Below are 23,077 nucleotides of genomic sequence, written 5' to 3'. Positions count from 1 at the left end.
CCTCAGCCTCCCAAAGTGCTGGCATTACAGGTGTGAGCCACTGCACCTGGCATAATGAATTTAGTATTGTTTTTAGGTAACAATTTCAATAATCAAATGGTGAGATTTCTCACTGATTTGGTGATATGATGCTCTATCCCACACAACCTAATGTCTGGGGGGGGGGGTTTTGATTGATTTTTGTTGTTGTTTTTGTTTTGTTTTTTGATGCAGCACAATAAAATTTCAAGCAGCTTTCAATTATCATAACCTCTACTCACCTCAACCTTTGTTGTGGTTCATATAATCCCTGGCATATTTTCTGGCTCCTACTGAGAGGGTGAAGATATATCTGAGTCTTTAAAACCTAAAAGTTCTTAATAAACATAACGAACACTCACTAAATGCCAAGACTTGTGCAAAAACACACTTTCTATGCCAACACTATCCAAGAGAACTTTCAGTGACGATGGCACTGCTCTGTACCTGCACTGTCCAATGTGGTAGTGAGTAGCTACGTGGGGCTACAGAGAATTTAAAATGTGACTAGTTACGGATGAAGTGACTTAAATTTTTATTTAATTTCAATTAATCTTAATTAATTTTTTCCTTTTTTTTTTTTTTTTTTGAGACAGAGTCTTGCTCTGTTGCCCAGGCTGGAGTGCAGTGGCATGATCTCGGCTCACTGCAAGCTCTGCCTCACGGACTCAAGTTCTGCCTCATGGGCTCAAGTAATTCTCCTGCCTCAATCTCTTGAGTAGCTGGGATTACAGGCGTCTACCACCACACCCGGCTAATTTTTGTCTTTTTAGTAGAGATGGGGTTTTGCCATGTTGGCCAGGCTAAGGGGTCTTGAACTCCCGACGTCAAGTGATTCGCCCGCCTCAGCCACCCAAAGTGCTGGGATTACAGGCGTGAGCCACTGGCCAGACCTTAATCTTAATTTAAATAATCATGTTTTAAAAATTAAGAATATATATTACGGCCAGGCACGCTGGCTCATGCCTATAATCCCAGCATTTTGGGAGACTGAGGCAGACAGATCACCTGAGGTTAGGTTCAAGAGCAGCCTAGTCAACATGACGAAACCCCACCTCTACTAAAAAATACAAAAATTAGCCAGACAGCAGTGTGGGTCTATAATCTCAGCTACTCGGGAGGCTGAGGAGGGAGAATCACTTGAACCCGGGAGGTAGGCGTTGCACTGAGCTGAGACCGGCCAGGTCACTGCCTCCAGCCTGGATGACAGAGTGAAACTGTGTCTCAAAAAACAACAAAAAAAGAATGTATATTGCTTGAAATATTCTTCATAAAAGTCATTTTCACTTATTTTTACAACTAAATGCATTGAAGATCATCTAGGATGGGGCTTCCTTAACCTTAGCACAACCGACATTTTGGACCCCGTGATTCTTTGCTGTGGGGGCTATCCTGTGCCTTACGGGAGGTTTAACAGCATCTCTGGCCTCCATCCACTAGAGGCCAGTAGCAGTGCCCCAGCTGTGACAATAAAAAAATGTCTCCATGCACTGCCCAATATGGGGAGGAGGTGGGGTGTGGAGGGTGCAAAATCACACCAAGCTGAGAAGTACTAATCTAGAACTAAGAGTCAATTCTGCTCTCAATGCTAAGGATATTCTAGGGCAACTTTTTTGAGTTCCTGCTTTGCTATCTGGAAACCAAGCAACACATAAAAAGTTAAAAGTAACCATCTCTTCATAATGTTTTCCACAGAATCCACATTATAATATTGATCTTTTTCCATCCACTGTCTCAACTGTTCCTCCCTGACCTTGAGGAGAGTGCTACACCTAATTCAGAGACTGATGTGGGAGGTTCTAAGAGGTTAAACGACTAGGCTACCAGCACAGTTTCAAACTCCTGTCTATAGTATCTTACCTTGTGTTATAACACCTGAAAGGGAAACTCCTTAGAGAAAAATCCTTTTGATATGACAATCTCAATAAAGACTGTTTATGATTGCCCAATACATTGTAATGCCAAAAGGCAAATCTCACAGGAAAATCCCACATACAGACAAGCAATAAGAACTGGTTTGTTTTGTAACTAACCTGCATCTTGAGGAATAATTCAGGACAAGGACAACAAATGTCATAGCCACATCACCTTAAGATGACCTATCCTAACCTAGTACCAAGAAAAGGTTAAGAGGGTCAGCCTCTGAAAAAAAAGGCATAAACAGATCAGGAGCCCTAGAGAGAGCAGTTGAGGGGAAAATGGAACCAAAACTCTAAGACAGGTGGCTGCCTGAAGGCTGGGATGTCTGAGACAGCAAAACCATTCTGGAATACAAGCCACGTGAAGTGGAATGGAGCCCTGAACTTTAAAAAAAAAAAAGGTCAGAAGACCCATCATGTGGACCTCAGCTGTCTCTCAGTAGCTGTACCCCTGGATAAATGCTGTAAATCTCTGTGCCTATTTTTTCAGCTCATTAGTGAGGCACTTTCCAGGCTATTAGTGAGCAGGCCTTTCCAGCTCTCCCCTCAAGCTCGACATGCAGAACCACATTCTTTATATTGTTTTACTGTTTCTCTGAGACAATGTTTTAAGCAGGAACATAGTACTAACTCAAGAAATCCACTGGAAAGGAGATCAAAATGTCCAAAGTATCTGAGCACTGAACGGTTTCAATTCAACTCAATGAATATTTGCTTGAGGGCCCAGCATTCTGTGCCAGGTACCTTGTAATCATTCTCGGAAGTCACAGCCAACATCCTCTTCTTTCCACCCCAGCCATCCCCACCTGTATTCATCAATTTCATTCAGGCATCATTATTATTCATTATTGGCAAGTCTGAAAACACAAATTATAAAAAAAAAAAAAAATACTTTTTCATGCTTTGTACATTTTAGACACTTGAGACATCAGGCTATTATGCTGAAGAAAATATTTGACTTTTTAACAGGATGTGGGTAAAGAAAGAAAACGTATTTGGAGAAGAAAACACTACTGTTTTGGGAACCAAAAGTTTTCTTCAACTGAGCAATTTATTTGCAGTACCATTCTGCCTGTCTAATCTTATTACTTTTAGACCAAAGTATAAAGTCGATTTACACCCTTTTCATACGTAACTATGATGATCATTTTATTTGTGACTCTCATACATTTCTCATAATAAAAAAAAGTCAAGTTACAGTAGCAGTCTCTTTTTTATTGGCCAAACTTACTAAAACTTGGTAAAGTTTTTATCTTTAGATGAAAATACGCTTATTCTAGTTAATCAAAAGGTTCCAGAAAACCAGTCTCTTTTGGAAACAGATTTTTCTCAAGTGACAGGTTGATCCTATTACTTTACAACTAGGTATGCAAAAAGGAGCCTTCCTTTTGAAAGGGAGACACAGAACAGCTCCTGCCACAAATCAATTACTTCAAAACTTTGGGTATGTGCCTATCTTAAATGCTGCCTTCACAAATCTCAACGGACAAGACATGTTTACCACTACTAGATACAACCATATAGGTCTTTATCATTTCACCTACAGTACCTTTCTATTTTTCAAATATCTGCCACCTTGATGCACATGGTCAAGTTCACTTTTTTCCTAATTTCATGAAATTAAAAGTCACAATGATCTAAATATTTTTAATGCTGTATAATGATAAACAATCAAAGCTGATTGTTTATACTAGGAATGGAAAAAGAAGAATTAGCATTTAAAAAGATACATTACTCATAAATTTCTCAAATAGATGAAGCAAAAGGAATGCTCAAAAATGAATCAAAATGCCCAACACAACCACAAAATAGGTTTTGGCATGCAGAGTCAACTGAGTAAGCTAGTCAGGATTTTTGGTACATAAAGTTAAGACTAATATAGAAAACATGCCCTACTTCTCTCCTACTCTGGTGTAGTTTTGTAAGTAACAAGACAAGCACTACCAACATGGTTCTATTAATGACCGTAGAGTTATCCTCACTACTAGCCTGTTTCTAAATTTTACCAAAATATCTTATGTTAATGTCTCCAAAAGATCTTTAATGCAGTAAAATCAGACTAAGAACCACATAACAAAATGTTAAATAACTTAAAAGTTATTTCAGAATTTTAAAAAATTATGTGACAACTCTGAGTGGTTAGTATTTTCAGTAAGTATTTCAAAAGATTCCCAAACATGTTAAATACAATATGGCTACAGCAAAGATTAGGCAAATCCGAACCAAGTGCAGAAACTAAACCGCCAGCTCTGGATTTAAAAGCTGTCTGCTCCACTTGAGGCGGTTAGATACAGAGACAAGAGGCCAGTATCTCAACAGCAAGTTAGGCCTCTTCCTCCCTCCGGGAAGCGCATAACAAATAGGGCATCTGCAACTTAAGTCACCCGGTCACTTAGCAAAAATCCTAACTTCTAAACTTGGGACCAGATGGCCTTCTATACGCAAAAGAAATGTAGAGAGCAGTGAAGTATTGGGGGAGAGGAAGACTTAAAATGCTCCACTTTCTGATCCTGTAAACATTTAGCCCATCATTAGATCTGAGCCTGAGATTCTAAGACATGCTTTAATGGAGGCCTCCCTCAACCACCTCCTGAGTCTGTTTTCCAACAGTGAAGGAACTTTTCCTGCTTTATCACAGTTCCCTGAGAGCATGCGGCACTGCAATTCAATATCCTAAACTGGCAAGGAACGGTGGCGGAAGAAAGGGAGAAATCCAAACCAAAGCAGCCTTCTCATAAAAGACAAAAAATAAAATAAAATCATAATTCATCCTCCGCCCATAGCAAACCCAACCCAGAAATTTACAGCGCGTTAAGAAAAGCAGCATTGCGAACTGCAAACGTAAGAGTTTTCCTTTGACACTCTACGCACGGTTTTCAGCTGTCAAATTACAACTCAGGAAAACACTATCATTAGAATAGAAAAGGAAACAAAAAAGCTCGCATCACAGGGGCTGGTAGCAGGAGCTGCCAGCACCATTTCAGGAGGAGAGCAAAGGGAATCCAATGCACTTCCCCACCCCCGCTTGAATCCATCCCCTCCTGGGGCAGACAAACCTCACTGCAGGGGCTCAAATTTAATAATAATAACAATAATCATGGCGCTTCCTCCCTCACTCCCTCCCCCAACCATCACCTCCCCCCTGCCCCCAGCGATATGCCGGGAATCGGCTTCCCCCCCTACCCCACCCCGGGATTCCCAGGTCCAGACCACCCCACCGGACACAGCTGCCGGGGGCACGGGACGAGACAAGCCCAGCCCAGCCTACCCCGGGGCCCCTGGCCCCGCTTCTCTTCTTCCCTCTCTTTTTACCTCCACCATCCCCCATCCGCATTGTCTGTCTCAATTCAACTTTGACTAATATGGATTCCTCGGGCCTTGGCCGGGCAGTAATTACCGCCTGCCCCCCGGGAGCCAGAAACCATCCCCCCATCCCCGCCGAGTTCAACGCCGCTCCTCTCGGGAGGGGGAGGGGGAGCGCGCTCTCCGGTCTACACCGCGAGTCCCGTCTACACCGCGCTCCCCCCGCGGCCCCCTGCCCCCGGGATCAGAAGTTTGCCCCGGAAGGAGCCTAGCAGGAGGCAGTAAGGACCCCCGCACCCCACCCCAGCTGGCCGGCCGGCGCGTAAACACCCGCACCCGCCCGGTACGGCCCGTGGGGGAGGGGAGGGAGGGAAGGCGCCCCTCCCCCCGCGCCCGCCGACCCTATTACCTGTCATTGAGCTGGTCCTCGGTGCCCGGCAGCGGGTGAACCACGAAATGGATGGACGTCATGGTGCTTTCCTTCTCGTCCTCCTCCCGAGGGCGGCCCCCTCCCGCTCTCGCCCGCCCCCCAGCCCTCTACCCCTCCCCAAAACCCACAGCCGCCACCGCCTCCCAGTCCCCAAATGGAGGGAAGCAAATACGCAGGGGCCGCCGCCGCCTCCCTGCCGGGCGTGTGTCCGTGGCCCGGAGGGGTGGGCAGGAGGGCGAATCCACACGCCACCCGCTCCCCCGGCGACAGCCCGGAGTGCGAGGCTGGCGGCCGGGACCAGGGGCGCGCCGCCGGCCAGCGGCAGACGGGCGTTGGGAGAGGGGCGGCCGGGGGAGGAGAGGGGCGGCTGCTGGCTGCGGGCTACGGGGACGGTCTGGTCCCGGCGGCGGACGGGGTCCGAACTAGGGGAGGTGGAGAAGGAGATGAGCCCGCACCGCGCGTCACTAGCGAGAAGCCGCCGCCGCCGCCGCCGCCAACACCGCCGCCGCCATCTTCACTTCTGCCCCAGTTTCTCCGTCTCGCAGGCTCCGCTCCGGAGCGGCGGGGGAGGGGCGAACGGGAGGAGGAGGAGGAGGAGGGAGGAGACCGGCGGGCGGGGGCGCGGCGGCGAGAGGCGGGGCTCCGGGAAACGGGCGGTAAGGCCCCCTCGATTGGGCGGCTCAACGTTGTCCGGCCACGACGCTGTAAGGCGCGTGCCGATTGGTCCGTTCGGCTCCCGAGCCCAGCCCCGCCGGGGGTGGGATGTCTCCAGAGTGAGTGTTCCGGAGAGCACGTGTTAGGGAAGGAGGTGGCTGCGGGCGAGCCCGCCGGGAGGGAGGGTAAGTGTGAGTCCCAGAGGAGGTGAGGAGGAAGAGGGGCTCTTGCGTTCTCTCGCCCGTATTCCCCTGGGGCAGCCCTAATTATTTGGCGGATCCTTAGGAGTTTCTTGTTGCCTCTCATCTTTCATCCGCAGTTGTATTTAAAGTGGAAGTTAGTAAAATCAGTTGAGGGGCAAGACATATACAGGCTTTTATTGGAAAAGTAAGTAGTTATGTAAGGGCCTTTCCAGAAAGAGATGGTAGGATCATGGAGTTGACTTTGCAGCAACTTCTATTTCCTCAGTCTCCCCAGTTTCCTTACCACCATCACATGTCCAAAGACAAAATGTGGAAATTTCCACTAATTTCCTGATATAAATGATTCCTGATTTTTTATTACTTTTTAATGAAAGACGATAAACCTGTTCTACAAAGGAGTTCAATTTGTTATCAGTGGAATCAGAACGGAAAATTATTATTTTTTTTTTCTGAGACGGAGTTTCGCTCTTGTTGCTCAGGCTGGAGTGCAATGGCGAGGTCTTGACTCACCTCAACCTCCGCCTCCCAGGTTCAAGCGATTTTCCTGCCTCAGCCTATGGAGTAGCTGGGATTGCAGTCGTGCGCCACGGCTAATTTTGTATTTCTTTTTTAGTAGAGACGTGGTTTCACCATATTGACCAGGCTGGTCTCGAACTTCCAACCTCAGGTGATCCACCCGCCTCGGCCTCCCAAAGTGCTGGGATTACAGGGCTGAGCCACTGCGCCTGGCCAAGATAGGATCTTTTAAAACTGAATTCCTTCTATCAGACACGTTCAGAGTTTTGGCCACCGCGCCTGGTGGCTCACGCCTGTAATCCCAGCACTTTGGGAGGCCGAGGCTGGCGGATCACCTGAGGTCAGGAGTTCAAGACCAGCCTGGCCAACTTCGTGATACCCTCATCTCTACTAAAAATGCAAAAATTAGCCAAGCGTGGTGGTGCGCGCCTGTAATCCCCACTATTCAGGAGGCTGAAGCAGAAGAATCGCTTGAACCCGGCAAGTTGCAGTGAGTTGAGATCACGCCACTGCACTCCAGCCTAGGCAACAGAACCAGACTCCATCTCAAAAAAAAATTTTTTTTTAATCGAATAAATCTTTTTTTTTTTTTTCCCCTAAGGAACCAATTCAGGACTTTCTTCTCAAAGGTCTATGACCTCCTTTAAAAGATCAAGTACCTCTTCGAAGGCAAAAACTGAGAACATGAAGTTCCTTCTACAGAGGTGGTCTGTTAATGAATTACACACACACACAGTTTTGCTTAGGAAGTTCTTTTGAGCAAAATGTGTGAAAAATTACTTATAAATCAGGATAGACCGGTACCGTTGAGGCAGATAATGGAACACTTTTGTAGGTTACCAGCTCAACCATTGGCCCAGATTAGTTTAGACTAAAAAGTGATTTCAAGGTCACTATTAGATGTCCCTGTGAGTCCTGAGGAAGGAGGGTAAACCAGTAGACACCACTAGATTTCAAGCCAAACTGATCTAAAAAAAAAAATTTTTTTTTTTTTTTTGAGATGGAGTTTTTGCTGTGTCACCCAGGCTGGAGTGCAATGGCGCTATCTCGGCTCATTGCCACCTCCGCCTCCTGGGTTCAGGTGATTGAGGTGCCTGGGATTACAGGCACCTCCACCATGGGTAATTTTTGTATTTTTAGTAGAGACAGGGTTTCACCGTGTTGGCCAGGCTGGTCTCGAACTCCTGACCTCAGGTGATCCACCCGCCTCAGCGTCCCAAAGTGTTGGGATTACAGGCGGGAGCCACTGCGCCCAGCCCAGATCTAAATTTCAGTTCTGTTTCTGCTACTTAACTACGTGGCCTTACTTGGATTTAGATTAGATTTGGCCAGGTGCGCTAGCTCACGCCTCTAATTCCAGCACTTTGGGAGGCCGAGGCGGGTAGATCACCTGAGGTCAGGAATTTGAGGCCAGCCTGGCCAACATGGTGAAACCCTGCCTCTACTAAAAATACAAAAGTTAGCCGGGAGTGTTGTGGCCGTAGTCCGAACTACTCCAGAGGCTGAGGTAGGAGAATTACTTGCTCAAACCCGGGAGGCGGAGGTTGCAGTAAGCCAAAATCGTGCCACTGCACTCCAGCCTGGGCGACAGAGTGAGAATCCATCTTAAAAAAAAAAAATAGATTTAACCTACCATTGCATCTTTTTTCCTCATTTGTCAAATATTCCATAGTAATTATCTATCTACACAGAGTTGCAGTGAGGTCTAAATAAGGTAATGTATGTCAGACACCTAGGCTCAGCAAATGGAAACATTTACTTGTCAGATGCTATGTTCCACTTTTTTTTTTTTTTTTTAAGGCAGGATTTCATTCCCATCAGCAGGCTGGAGTACAATGACATGATCTCAGCTCACTGCAACCTCTACCTAGCAGGCTCAAGCAATTCTTCTGCCCCCGCCTCCCGAGTAGCTGGGACTACGGGCACAGGCTACCACGCCCGGCTAATTTTTGTATTTTTTTGTAGAGATGGGGTTTTGCCATGCTGCTCAGGCTGGTCTTGATCTCCTGGGGTCAAGCGATTGGCCCACCTTGCCCTCCCATCTATGTTCAACTTTTACACTTTATACCTTTTAATACTTGAATCACACTATAGGGTAAATTATAATATCCCCATTACCTAGATGAGGACACCAGGGCTCAAGCACCTGAGGTAAGTACTGAAGCTGAGACTGAAATCCAGGTCTTCTGACTTGGATTCCATTGTTCTTTCCACTGTACCACAACTGCCATCTAGAAGTTAATAATTTAGAAGGAGCAGACTATTCAAAGCCAATAGAGAAAAAAAAATGATATGATAAATGGAAGAAGAGTAATGTGGAGGTTGAAGGAGGAAGTGATTCCAGCCAAGAGAATTAAGAAAAGTCACTTAAGCTGAGCCTTCTTTTTTTTTGTGAGACGGAGCTTCACTCTTGTTGCCCAGGCTGGAGTGCAATGGTGCAATCTTGGCTCACTGCAACCTCCGCCTCGCAGGTTCAAGCGATTCTCCCGCCTCAGCCTCTCAAGTAGCTGGGACTACAGGCGCCTGCCACAACGCCCAGCTAATTTTTTGTATTTTTAGTAGAGATGGGGTTTCGCCATGTTGGCCAGGCTGGTCTTAAACTCCTGATGTCAGGTGATCTACCCGCCTCAGCCTCCCCAAGTGATGGGATTACAGACTTGAGCCACCACACCTGGCCAAGCTGAGCTTTCCAGAATGTTCTGAGCAGGCCGGGCGTGGTGGCTCACGCCTGTAATCCAGCATTTGGGGAGGCCGAGGTAGGCGGATCACGAGGTCAGGAGATTGAGACCATCTTGGCTAACACGGTGAAACCCTGTCTCTACTAAAAATACAAAAAAAAAAAAAATTAGCTGGGCGTGGTGGCATGCACCTGTAGTCCCAGCTGCTGGGGAGGCTGAGGCAGGAGAATGGCATGAACCCAGGAGGCGGAGTTTGCAGTGAGCCAAGATCCCGCCACTGCACTCCAGCCTGGGCGACAGAGCGAGACTGGGTCTCAAAAACAAACAAACAAACAAAAAAAAAAAACAAAGAAGAAAGAATGTTCTGAGCAAATAGAATACCTGGCTTAAATCTAATCTTTTTAGAATTGCCCCCTAACCACACCATGCCCATAGTTTGCCTCGCTTCTCTTTCTTCCAAATCTCTCCATCTTTTCATTATGCTTTTATCCTGCTTTCAACTTGATTTACCCACTCCTAGTTTCCTAGAACTGAGACTTTTTCTCCTGGTTGAAAGTTGGTCTGCTCCCTCGAGAGAGCCTATTGGCAAACTGCCTCTCTGGTCTTTGATAATCATCTTGGCTTTGCTACCTTTTTGTTGTCCCAGATGGCATATTAGGAAGAATTTTCCTCTTCCAGGGCTGTAACACCTTGGTGGGTCACACTTTGAACAGAGAAAAACAAGTAAAGGCATGGAGTTGTGAAAGACCATCACATGTGTGGGGGCTGAGGAAATACAGATAAGGGAATGGAGATAAGCAGGGGTCAACAGAAGCTCTTTGAAGAGTAAAGTGCAGTACAACCTTAGAAAACAGACTCCTTTTTAAAGGGAGCTCCTTTCTAATAATTTGAACTAATTCTCCCTTCAAGGACAGCTGGAAAAGTCAGGCAAAGTATTTCTTCACATTTGCTTAATGGCCCAAGAAAGCTAACAAAATAATGATGAATTACCAAAGCAGGGTCCAAGGAATGAATAAGACCCAAGTGAGTCCTCTGTTTGGAGCCACTTTTTCCCCTGGGATGCATCTCAGTTCCAGAAATACAAACTGAGAAGCTGAGGTAGAGCAGGTCTGACAGGTACTTGGGGCTAAGACAACAGGGATTGATGTCTAGTTTCACCCAGTGCAGTGGGGAGTGCTAACAAACCCCTCTTACTCAGTGTTCATACCTGAAGGACTGCCTCTCTGAAATAGGCCATATCTTAGATTTGGTTTCCCCAAAAGCAGACCTTGAGACAAGGATTTGGCTGTAAATCGTTTATTTGGAGGCTGATTGCAGGAAGCACTGTGTGGGAATGGAGAAATGTATGAGGATAGGAGAAACGCCAATAAAAGGTGGGCTGATAAGTGTTTTACTACCACAGGCGACTGGGACCCAATCCCACTCCATCTCACAGTAGTTAAGGGTTGCTCCTAGGTTGTTCAACTAACTAAGCTGTTAATAGCTAGGTTAATGTCCAACAAAAATTCATTGTCTTATATACAAAAAAAGAATTAGGAAATTAACATTTTAAAACACCATTTAAAATAATATTAAAAATGATTAAATAATATATAAGAACAACCAATAAAAGATGCACAAAGCCTGTACACAGGTTTAAAGTATTTTTGAGGAGCTTCCAGACCGCTGACAACGTGGAGGTGCTGGGAGAGTGGCATGAACACAGAAGGCATGGAAGCTCCTTACGCTTCTCTCCCATACCTAGTCCTATGCATCTCTTCCATCCGGCTGTTCCTGGGTTGTATCCATTAGGGTAAACCGGTAAACACCTCTTGGGCTCAATGAGAAGGAAGAGAACACATTCTGCTCTTCAGATCTATATACTGATCCCCACTACAACCAGTGAACCGAAATGTTGAATCTGGATGGGGGCCCTGGTGACTGAGATGGCATCCTCTAAAGATCTAGGGCACTCTCTTGGCCCTGCTCTGCATCCTTTGCAGGCTGTGTGTACACAACAAGGATATTTCCTGGAGGGAATTCATGAAACAGCACTACCTAAGTCCAAGCCAAGAATTCAGAAAATACAAATGCGCGCTGGGTGCGGTGGCTCACTCCTGTAATACCAGCATTTTGGGAGGCCGAGGCAGGCGGATCACAAGGTCAGGAGATCGAGACCATCTTGGCTAACATGGTGAAAACCCGTCTCTACTAAAAATACAAAAAGTTAGCTGGGCGTGGTGGTGGGCACCTATAGTCCCAGCTACTCAGGAGGCTGAGGCAGGAGAATGGCATGAACCCAGGAGGTGGAGCTTGCAGTGAGCCGAGATTGTGCCACTGCACTCCAGCCTGGGCAACAGAGCGAGACTCCATCTCAAAAAAGAAAGAAAGAAAGAAAAGAATATACAAATGCAGTGTCCTCATGAGGGAAAAAGAAGCTCTGAAAACAAGAGCTCTTGGATGTTCATCTATACCCATGGTACAAATGGAGCATATATGCGTCAATGGCAACTGAAATGACCGCTACAGAAATGTATGTATATAGACCCAGAATGCCCTGAAAGAACTCAGGTGTTACCAGGAGAATTCAAAAAAAGCAACACATTGTCTGGGTACAGTGGCTCACAACTATATTCCCAACACTTAAGGCCAGGAGTCAAGACCAGCCTGGGCAACATAGCCAGGCCCCATCTATACAAAAAAGAAAAAAATTTACCCGACATAATGGTGCACACGTGTAGTCCTAACTACTGGGGAGGCTGAGGCAGGGGAATTGCTTGAGCCCTGGAGATCGAGGCTGCTGTGAGCCATGATTGCACCACTGCACTCCAGCCCAGAAAGCAGAGCAAGACCCTGTCTCTCTCTTTTTTTTTTTTTTTTTTTTTTTGAGACAGAGTTTCACTCTTGTCACCCAGGCTGGAGTGCAATGGCACAGTCTGGGCTCACTGCAACCTCCACCTCCTGGGTTCAAGCAATCCTCCTGCCTCAGCCTCCCGAGTAGCTGGGATTACAGGCACCCACCACCACGCCTGGGTAATTTTTGTATTTTTAGTAGAGACAGGGTTTCACCATATTGGCCAGGCTAGTCTTGGACTCCTGATCTCAGGTAACACCTTGGCTTCCCAACGTGCTGGGATTACAGATGTGAGCCACTGTACCCAGCCAACCCTGTCTCTTTAAAAAAAAAAAAAAAAAAAAAAAAACACACAGAGAGCAGAAGCTTCAAGTACATTGAATTTCATTGTAACATGGATGAGTAGTTTGATAGCACAGAGGACCAGAAGACGGATGAGATGTCAGCTACTAGAAGGTCTACCCACATCCCCAAATTTTGGTTGAGTGTTCTGTGCTTCCCAGGTAGTGGCCCCTGTCTACATCAGTCGCCCCTGCCACTCTCTTCTTTGCATTTATGTATCAGTGTTTTCCAACTACTTAGAGTTATGTATCATATGGTTTCTTGATACCATACCTTTGCCTGTGTTGTTTCTCTGCCTGGAATACACTTCTGTCCTATTTACCTAATTTACTCTTACATTTTTTTTTCCAAGATTCAGCTCATATGCCATCTCTTCTTGACTAACCCAAGACTTTTTCTGATATTAATTCTCCTTATATCTACCCAAGGTGAATGATCTTCCCTTCCTTTAAATAAATTATATTATATCAAAAAGAATTTTTCTTTAGAGAAATCAAAGATGATCTAAATACATGGAGGGGCCAGGCATGGTGGCTCACACCTATAATCCCAGCACTTTGGGAGGAGGAGGCAGGAGGATCACTTGAGCCCACGAGTTCAAGACCAGCCTAGGCAACATAATGACACCCATCTCTATTTAAAAAAAAAAAAAATTTTTTTAATAAAAAATAGGCCGGGCGCAGTAGCTCACGCCTGTAACCCCCACACTTCGGGAAGCCGAGACAGGCGAATCACCTGAGGTCAGGAATTCAAGACCAGCATGGCCAACATGGTGAAACCCCGTGTCTACTAAAAATACAAAAATCAGCTGGGTAGTGCATACCTGTAATCCCAGCTACATGAGAAGCTGAGGCAGGAGAATTGTTTGAACAGAAAAGACAGAAAAAGATGTTCATAGCAGCATTCTTTGTAACAGCCCCAAACTGTAAATAATCCAAATAACCATGAAAAATAGAATATTATGGCATGTTCATGCAGTGTAATACCATGCAGTAATAAATATGAATGAACCAAAGCTCTTTGCAAAACCTGAATGAATCTCACAAAAATAATGTTAAATAAAAGAAATCAGAAATGGTACAATTTCACTGATATAAGCTTCAAAAACTGGCAAAGTGACACTCTGTTGTTAAGGATGCATGTTTAGGGAGCAAAACTAAGAAAAGCAAACGAGGTTACCTTAAGGGGTAGCAGTTACTTTATGGGGGAGGAAGGAGTTTTCATTAGAAAGTAGCACAAGGGGAATCTCTGGAGTGCTGACAGTGATCTATTTTTTGACCTGGGTTTTGGTTACAGGGTGTTCATTTATTATCATTTACTTGGCTGTACAATTTTTTTTTTTTTTTTTTTTTTAAATACAGAGTCTCGTTCTGTCACACAGGCTGGAGTGCAGTGGTGTGATCTCAGCTCACTGCAACCTCTACCCCCTGGATTCAAGCAGTTCTCCTGCCTCAGCCTCCTGAGTAGCTGGGATTACAGATGCCCGCCACCACGCCCAGCTAATGTTTTATATTTTAGTAGGGAGGGGGTTTCACCATGTTGGCCAGGCTGGTCTCGAACTCCTGACCTCGAGTGATCCACCCGTCTTGGCCTCCGAAAGTGCTGGGATTACAGGCATGAGCCACTGCGCCCAGCCTTAGCTGTACATTTTTATTTTGCATACTTTTCTAGATGTGTGCTAAATTTCACTATAAGAAAAGATTTTTGGCTGGGCACAGTGGTTCACGCCTGTGATCCCAGCACTTTAGAAGGTGAGGCGGGCAGATCACCTGAGGTCAGGAGTTCGAGACCAGCCTGACCAACATGATGAAACCCCGTTTCTACTAAAAATACAAAGATTAACCAGGCGCGGTGGCAGACACCTGTAATCCTAGCTACTGGGGAGGCTAAGACAGGAGAATCGCTTTAACCCAGAGGCAGAGGTTGCAGTGAGCCGAGATCACGACACTGCACTACAGCCTAGGCCACAGAACGGGACTCTGTCTCAAAAAAAAAAAAAAAAAAGATATTTTTACAGTGGCTCATGCTTGTAAACTTAGCACTTTGGGAGTCTGAGGCGGGTGGATTACTTGATAGTTGGAGACCAGCCTGGGCAACATGGTGAAACCCCTTCTCTACCAAAAACACAGAAAATTAGCCAGGCATGGTGGTGAACGCCTATAGACCCAGATACTGGGGATGCTGAGGGAGGAGGAACACTTGAGCCTGGGAGGTGAACTGAGATTGCGTCACTGTACTCCAGCCTGGGTGACAGAGCGAGACTGTCTCAAAAAAAAAAAAAAAAAAGATAGAAAGATAAAAATAATGTTTTATATGAAAGGAGAGAACATTAGCACTCCCCTTGACAAGGATGGAAGAGGCTCTCAGACCTGACAACATGCATGAGGTTAAGGCATTGCCACCTACTTCATGGCATCCAAACATCATGTTGTTGTTGTTGTTTAAAGACCAACCCTACCTGATACCTATATACATATGGAAATATTAACCCAAGGTGAATTGTAAACCTAAATGCAAGAGCTAAAGCTCTAAAATTCAGAAGAAAACATATGAGTGAATCTTTGTGACCTTGGATTAAGCAATGGTTTCTTAGATATAAAAGCACAAACAGCAAAGAAAAAAAAAGATAAATTGAATTTAACTCATTTTATTTTAATTCAATAGATAAATTGGACTTAAACAAATTTAACACTTTTGTGTTTCAAAGGATGCCGTCAAGAAAGGCAACCCATGGAATGGGAGAAGATATTTGCAAATTATATATTTGATAAGGGACTAGTGTCTGGAGTATGTATATATGTGTGTATGTGTGTGTGTGTATATATATATATATATATATCTTACAACTCAACAATAAAAAGACAAATAACCCCATTTTTAAATGGGCAAAGGGGAAACAAGAGGCTGAAAATGAGCTCGAATTTATTTATTGTTTTCAGACAGGGTCTTTCTCTGTCATCCAAGGCTGGAGTACAGTAGCACAATCATGGCTCACTACAGCCTCAACCTCCCAGGCTAAAGTGATCCTCCCACCTCAGCCTCCCAAGTAGCTGGAACTACAGGTGTGTGCCACTATATCTGGTATTCCTGGGCTCAAGCAGTCCTCCTGCTTCAGCCTTCCAAAGTGCTGAAGGATTACAGGCATAAGCCACTGCACCTGGTTTTAAACGTATGAAAGAAGATGAGTAAAAAACAGTAAAGTCCTGGGTTGTGAAGATGTAATAATACAAAAAGTAGAAGGCAGGATATTTGACTCCCGACTGTTCCATCAAGGACTGTAGTCTGGAAAATAAGTATTTTGAAGGTGAAAAATTAAAGCTCATATTAGGATAAAAGACTATCAGAGAGCACTGAGTTGTCTGAAATTAAGTCAAGCCTCCTAACCCGGATAAAACACATCATAGTGCCAAATAAAGTTAAAAATCCAGCCAGGCGTGGTGGCTCATGCCTGTAATCCTAGCACTTTGGGAGGCCGAGGCGGGTGGATCTCTTTGAGCTCAAGAGTTCAAGACCGGCCTGGGCAGCATGGTGAAATTCCATCTCTACAAAAAATACCAAAATGAGCTGGGTGTGGTGGCTCATACCTGTGGTTCCAGCCTGTAATCCCAGCTAGTCGGGAGGCTGAGGCTGGAGGGTTGCTTGAAATGGGTGGCGGAGGTTGCAGTGAGCTGAGACACATCACTGCGCCCCAGCCTGGGCAACAGAGTGAGACATTGTCTGAAAAACAAATACATACATAAATATATAAATAAAATAAAGTTAAAAATCTGAAAAAATAAAATGGGTAAATTATTTCCATCAGTATTTCTCTAAGGAATATATACAAGTGGCCAATATGCACATGAAAATATTCTCAACATCATTAGTCATCGAAGAAATGCAAATCAAACCAATGATGTGATACTGCTGCTTCTCAACTGCTAAGATGGCTAACATTAAAAAGACAGATAAATGTTGGCAAGGATGTGGAAAATTAAAACCTTCATATATTCTTGATGGGAATGTAAAATAGAGCAACTACTTTGGAAAACAGTTTGGCAGTTTTGACACTTCCTCAAAAAGTCAAACACAGAGTTACCATAAGCCATTCCTAGATACCAACCCAAGAGAATTGAAAATGTATGTTCACACAAAAACTTCTACACAAATGTTCATTATAGCATTATTATTTTTACTATTTTGAAATGGAGTTTTGCTCTTGTCACCCAGGCTGGAGTGCAATGGCACGATCTCGGCTCACTGCAACCTCCGCCTCCCAGGTTCAAGCGATTCTTCTGCCTCAGCCTCCCGACTAGCTGGGATTACAGGCACCCGCCACCATGCCCAGCTAATCTTTGTATTTTTAGTAGAGATGGGATTTCATCGTGTTGGCTGGGCTGGTCTCAAACTCCTGACCTCAGGTGATCCACCAACCTGAGCCTCCCAAAGTGCTGGGATTACAGGTGTGAGCCACTGCACCCAGCTTTTTTAATTACACACTTTACATGGGTTAATTTTATAGTGTGTGCATTATATCTCAATACATTTGCTATTTTAAAAAGAGGGGCCAACCACAGGGGCTCAAACTGTAATCCCAACACTTTGGAAGGCGAGGTGGAGGATCGCTTGAGCCCAGGAGTTTGAGACTAGCCTGGGCAACACAGGGAGACCTCATCTCTACCTAAATAAATAAATAAATAAATAAAGAAGGAAAGATATGTATCACTTTTAAGTTTTCAACTAGCAGCATACTGAGTTCAGGTTTATATATACAATTTTTAATTAAGCTAGCTTCTACCTTTTCACTGCATTAAAAAAAATCCCTATCATTCATCCAATAAAGTGATTTATTGGCTGGGTGAGGTGGTTCGTGCCTGTAATCCCAGCACTTTGGGAGGCTGATGCAGGCGGATCATTTGAGGCCAGGAGCTGGAGACCAGCCTGGCCAACATTGCAAAACCCGTCTTTACTAAAAACACAAGAAAATTAGCCAGGCGAGGTGGCACACACCCGTAATCCCAGCTACTGGGGAGGTTAAGGTATGAGAATTGCTTAAACTCAGGAGGCAGAGGTTGCAGTGAGCCAACATCATGCCATTGCACTCCAGTCTGGGTGACAGAGCAAGACACTATCTCAAAATAAATACATACATACATATATATAATCTATATATATATATATGAGACTATATATGACTGTATGCCAAGCACTATTACAGATACATGCTATGGGATAAGTAAGGTTTCTGCCAGCCTCATGGGGCTTACAGTCAGTGACAAGAAGTGGGAGAGGTGAGATTTCAGATGCTTCAACAAGAGAAGTAACTTGCCCAAAGTCACACAGTATGTAGTAGTCATTATGGAAAGCAAGATCAATCCCATGGGACCCTAGTGGTCATTTAACCTAATGCCCTCTTTTCACATAAGAATCTGAGGCTCGGGGAGGCTAAATTGCTCAGTAACACCTGGCTTGTTACACACTGCCACAAATATACAAGCGTCTGAAGTGTGGGAGCGCAAGGGGACCCTAGGTTCTCAGGGTCAATCCTCTAAGACCTCTTTCAACTAGCCTAATGGGCCTTGGCAGCTTAAGGTGCTCTCAGAAATATTAAAAGACCTCCAAGATGCATTAACAACTGTTTGTCGCTCTTTGCCACCTGCTAGGCATTGTGCCGTGCACTGAGAACCCGGCAATTACCAAGACAGTTGCAGTTCATGCCCCGTGGGTGCATGGAATCTGGTCGTGCACAAGTGCAGGTTTGATAGCTATTCCAGTGGCTACCTGAGACTCATCTTTGGAGACAAAGATACCTACAGATTTCTGGGCTGCTCCACACTGCTGTGATTTTGTTGATCTGGAGTCAGCCTGGAATCTGTGATTATTCCAGTTTGTGAATTATCCAGGACTTTTGCTCCCCTAGAAACTCTTTGCAGGTGTTTCTAGTGTACCAGTGATTTGAGGAAACACTGACCTGCTATACCCCACAACTTGGCTTTATTTTTTTTCTTTTTATTATTTATTTAAATATTTATTTATTTTCACAACTTGACTTTTAGAACTGAGAGACTTACGCAATCCCACAACCAGATCAAATATGTTTAATGCCCAAACCCCAGGGCAAAGCATTCATTCATTCACTGAACAAACATTGAGCTCCTACCATGTACCATGCAGTATGTTGGGCGCTAGAACCACAACAAAGAATAAGAGCACAGGTCCTGCTCTCATGGGGCTTCCATTTGGTGGGGGTGGGAGTAGAAGGCAGAGAGAAAGACAGAAAAGAAAAAAACTGTTATTCTAGTGATGGAAAGTACTACAAAATGAGACTGAGCGCTGAGTCAGGAGAAGGTATACTAGGTTGAACCTCATAAAATAGCCAGTATTTCACCATTTTTGATCTACAGAAACAACAATTTCTTGTGGTTCAGCTTTATAAATAGGAGTTCAAAGGAGATTGAGTCCTTTCTCTCCAGGATAAAAAGGGAAGGTGGCTGGCCAGACACAGTGGCTCATGCCTGTAATCCCAACACTTTGGGAGGCTGAGGCTGCAGATCACTTTGAGTTCGGACATTCGAGACCAGCCTGGCCAACATGGCGAAACCCCGTCTCTAATAAAAATACAAAAATTAGCCAGGCATGGTGACACATGCCTATAATCCCAGCTACTCGGGAGGCTGATGCAGGAGAATCCCTTGAACCCGGGAGGTGGAGTTTGCAGTGAGCCGAAATCGTGCTACTGCACTCCAGCCTGGGCGACAGAGCGAGACCCTGTCTCAAAAAAAAAGTGGGGGGGGGGAAGGTGGCCTCACAAGATGGATATGATTTGAACATGTGAAGGATAAATAAAAGCCTAGAGGAAGGATGTGGTTAGAGCAGTGTCTCTGAGGAGAAATTGTGGACAAGAAATGGGAAAGCAGGACAGAATGAGACATTGATTCCATGGATATAGAGGGAATACTGTGCTGGGAGCTGCACAGCTCATGAAAGAAGTATAATGCACACTTGCTGTTCTTAACAAGCCTACGAGACTGGGCTCAGTGGCTTATGCCTGTAATCCCAACACTTTGGAAGACCGAGGCAGGCGGATCACCTGAGGTCGGGAGTTTCAGACCAGCCTGACCAACATGGAGAATCCCTGTCTCTACTAAAAATACAAAATTAGCCGGGTGTGGTGGCAGATGCCTGTAATCCCAGCTACTCGGGAGACTGAGGCAGGAGAATCGCTTGAACCCAGGAGGCTGAGGTTGCAGTGAGATCGCGCCATTACACTACAGTCTGGGCAACAAGAGTGAAACTCCTGTCTCCAAAAAAAAAAAAAAAAAAAAAAAAGCCTACACTTCAGTTAAAGACATGGTAAAACCCATGAATAATAAAAAATCAAATACCCACTTCCACACAAAGATTCATGCCCTAAACACCCTTCCTGCCATTGGTCGGTCGCCCTGCCGAAAGCTACCTGTCTGCACTCCCTGACCCCAATGCTACTTCCTCTATGATGTTATTCTCTTCTCCACAGTTAGGAGAGATGGCTCCCACCCCTGATTCCATGGCTCACTCTTTCTAGTTCTTCTCTTTTTCTTTATTATTATTATTATTATTTTCTGTTGAGACAGGGTCTTGCTCTGCTGCTCATACTAGAGTGCAGCAGCACAATCACAGCTCACTGCAGCCTTAACTGTCTGAGCTCAAGTGATCCTCCTGTCTCAGCCTCCTGAGTAGCTGGGACTACAGTTTGGCGCCACCATGTTGGCTAATTTTTTTTTTTTTTTTTTTTTTTGAGATAGAGTCTTGCTCTGTCACCCAGGCTGGAGTGCAGTGGCATGATCTTGGCTCAGTGCAACCTCCGCCTCCCGGGTTCAAGCGATTCTCCTGCCTCAACCTCCCAAGTAGCTGGGATTACAGGTGCCTGCCACCATGCCTGGCTAATGTTTTTTATATTTTTACTAGAGATTGGGTTTCGCCATGTTGCCCAGGCTGGTCTTGAACTCCTTATCTTCAGTAACCCACCCGCCTCTGCCTCCTAAAGTGTGGGATTATAGGCATGAGCCACCACGCCCAGCCTAATTATTTTTTTTTATTTTTTGTAGAGACAGAGTCTTGTTATGTTGCCCTGACTGGTCTCGAACCCCTAGCCTCAAGCCATCCCCCTGGCTTGGCCTTCCATTCCTCTACTTTATACCACAGTTATTCACTAAGCTTGTCTTTGTTCAGTGTACTTCCTCATGGAAAAACTGAGGTGATATTCATCCTGGTTTTTCTACCAGTGTGTAAGTGTCACTAGCCCAGAAGATAAGAAATGAATGAATGAGTAATGACTATCACTATGTTGCCCAGGCTGGGCTTGAACCCCTGGCCTCCAGTGATCCTCTCACCTCAGCCTCCCAAGTAGTTGGGATTATAGACGTGCCCCACCATGCCTAGTTCAGAATTTTGCTGTATATTTAGGGTTATGTAAGGCTGTAGTAAATTGTTATAAGGAACAAATTTAGGGATTAAAGTACAGTTTAGTTCTGGGGTGAGCTACCTGCCAAAGTAAGGTCCCTGTCCTGGGGCATCTTTTAGCTCCATCTCACAAAGACAAAACTTTCACTGTGAGGGGCCAGCCTGTTTATTCAACATGACCAAACTCCGTGCTGCTGTCTCCCCTGCTCTGCTCCGCCTGCCGGGGGCTCTCAGCTGAGTACATGACCAGCTCATAGCAGCTCTAGAGCCAGCTTTGGCCTGCTCCATTGCTGTATGGTACAGAAAACTCCCACTCTGTCCATCCAAACAAATCCTCACCAGACACCTGTCAGCCCCTTCTCTTTGGAAATGGTGCGCATCTGCTGGCCACATTTCCCAAGGCTGCCTGTGTGTACCTGGAAAGCGCGGGTTCCTTCTCATCTATCTTTTCTGTAGAAGAAACAGCCCCTTCAACTTTTCCTGCTAGGCCTCATTTTCCAGCCACTGCAGTTGCTACCAGAGCTCTACATTGGACCCAGGTTGGCTAAGTCTATATGATTCAGGAGTTGATTATTCCAGTGTGTGAATTATCCAGGCCTTTTGCTCCCCAACCTCCGCCACGCCTCTCCCCCCACCCGCCCCCACCAATTCTCTCTACTTCTGCTGTTTACGTGTCAGGAAATTTTAGTGCTCAGTAACATCTCCCTCAGTGTCTGGGAAGAATACCAATACTTACATTTGTTTGGTGCTTTGCAGTCTACAAAATGACATTTCATGCACAAACTTACTTTAGCCTCCTAAAAGTCCTGCAGAGTAGATTGCATTATTCTCTTCTCCAGCTAAGCAGTGATAAATGACTTGTCTGTGACCACACAATCAGAAAGTACAATTGGGCCTTGAACTCAGCTCACAATTCTCTATCCAGTGTTGTCACTATCAAACCCACAGGGAATACAAATTTTCCAATTTTGCTATCCATTAGAAGTCATGGAAAGAGTGCTTGGGAGACGGATTTCCTGATACTTACAATGAGGTTGATTTAATTATGACTGCCTCAGTGGCTGGAACATTTCGCTTTGGCAGCCAGGCTGGAGTGCAGTGGACCCCTTGAGGGGTCCACAGATTCAACAACCATATGCACCGACCCTAAATGGATACACTTTCTGAGAAGTGTATTTTTTAAAATTGTCACTCTTGGGGTAATAGTGTGTATCCGTTGGCATTCTGTCCACTGGATCATGTAATAATCATCCAAACAAACAAAAATCAACATCTACATCATGTTTTACAACTTCTGAAGCATTCTGCAATAACTCTCTAATCTATACATGGAAGGAAAATAACTGTATGAATATCCCCACTTTACAGATGAGAAAAATAAGTCTGAGAGAGCAACTCTGAGTAACTTTCCCAAGGTCACACAATTAGGGACCATTGGGGAAGAGTGGATATTTGACTCCTAATCTTTGGACTAGTTATCCATAATATCTATATTCCATATACTGATGCTAATTAACATGTGTATAGGCCTTTAAAGTTTGTGGGTTTTGTTGTGTTTTGTTTTTTGTTTTGAGACAGAGGGGTCTTTTGCCAGGCTGGAGCGCAGTGCACAATCTCGGCTCACTACAACTTCTGTTCTGCCTTCTCTGTTCAAGCAATTCTCCTGCCTCAGCCTCCCAAGTAGCTAGGACTACAGGCACGCGCCAGCACGCCCAGCTAGTTTTTGTATTTTTAGTAGAGACGGGGTTTCACCATGTTGG

The 23,077-nt window shown here is 45.0% G+C and overlaps 3 protein-coding genes and 1 non-coding gene across 17 annotated transcripts in view; 3 read left to right on the top strand and 1 right to left on the bottom strand.

The window, feature by feature from the left end:
- Positions 1 to 5,838, bottom strand: part of UBR5 (ubiquitin protein ligase E3 component n-recognin 5) — a 154,533-nt gene extending 148,695 nt beyond the window's left edge. For 4 of the 6 annotated variants that reach the window (XM_050800626.1, XM_050800629.1, XM_050800630.1 and 1 more), the window contains exon 1: positions 5,650 to 5,836. In XM_050800626.1, coding sequence (XP_050656583.1) covers positions 5,650 to 5,711 — 62 coding nt within the window. In that variant the 5' untranslated portion in view covers positions 5,712 to 5,836. Of the gene's footprint in view, positions 1 to 5,649 lie in introns of all 6 variants that reach the window. The other 2 variants (XM_050800627.1, XM_050800628.1) reach the window with 2 other exon arrangements.
- The window catches only part of BAALC (BAALC binder of MAP3K1 and KLF4), a 1,274,875-nt gene that overhangs the window by 425,475 nt on the left and 826,323 nt on the right, over positions 1 to 23,077 (top strand). The gene's annotated exons all lie outside the window — the stretch shown is intronic.
- The window catches only part of LOC126960890 (circumsporozoite protein-like), a 109,737-nt gene continuing 92,475 nt past the window's right edge, over positions 5,816 to 23,077 (top strand). The window contains exon 1 of the mRNA XM_050800711.1: positions 5,816 to 6,509. Coding sequence (XP_050656668.1) covers positions 5,825 to 6,509 — 685 coding nt within the window. The 5' untranslated portion in view covers positions 5,816 to 5,824. The remainder of the gene's footprint in view (positions 6,510 to 23,077) is intronic.
- LOC126961934 (U6atac minor spliceosomal RNA) lies at positions 15,203 to 15,328 on the top strand. Its single transcript, XR_007728514.1, has one exon. It is a non-coding gene; the product is annotated as a U6atac minor spliceosomal RNA (small nuclear RNA).

Source organism: Macaca thibetana, chromosome 8, assembly GCF_024542745.1.
Source record: "Macaca thibetana thibetana isolate TM-01 chromosome 8, ASM2454274v1, whole genome shotgun sequence".
NCBI lineage: Eukaryota > Metazoa > Chordata > Mammalia > Primates > Cercopithecidae > Macaca > Macaca thibetana.
The sequence above is the reverse complement of the archived record's forward strand: the minus strand, read 5'-3'. Positions and strand labels throughout refer to the sequence as shown.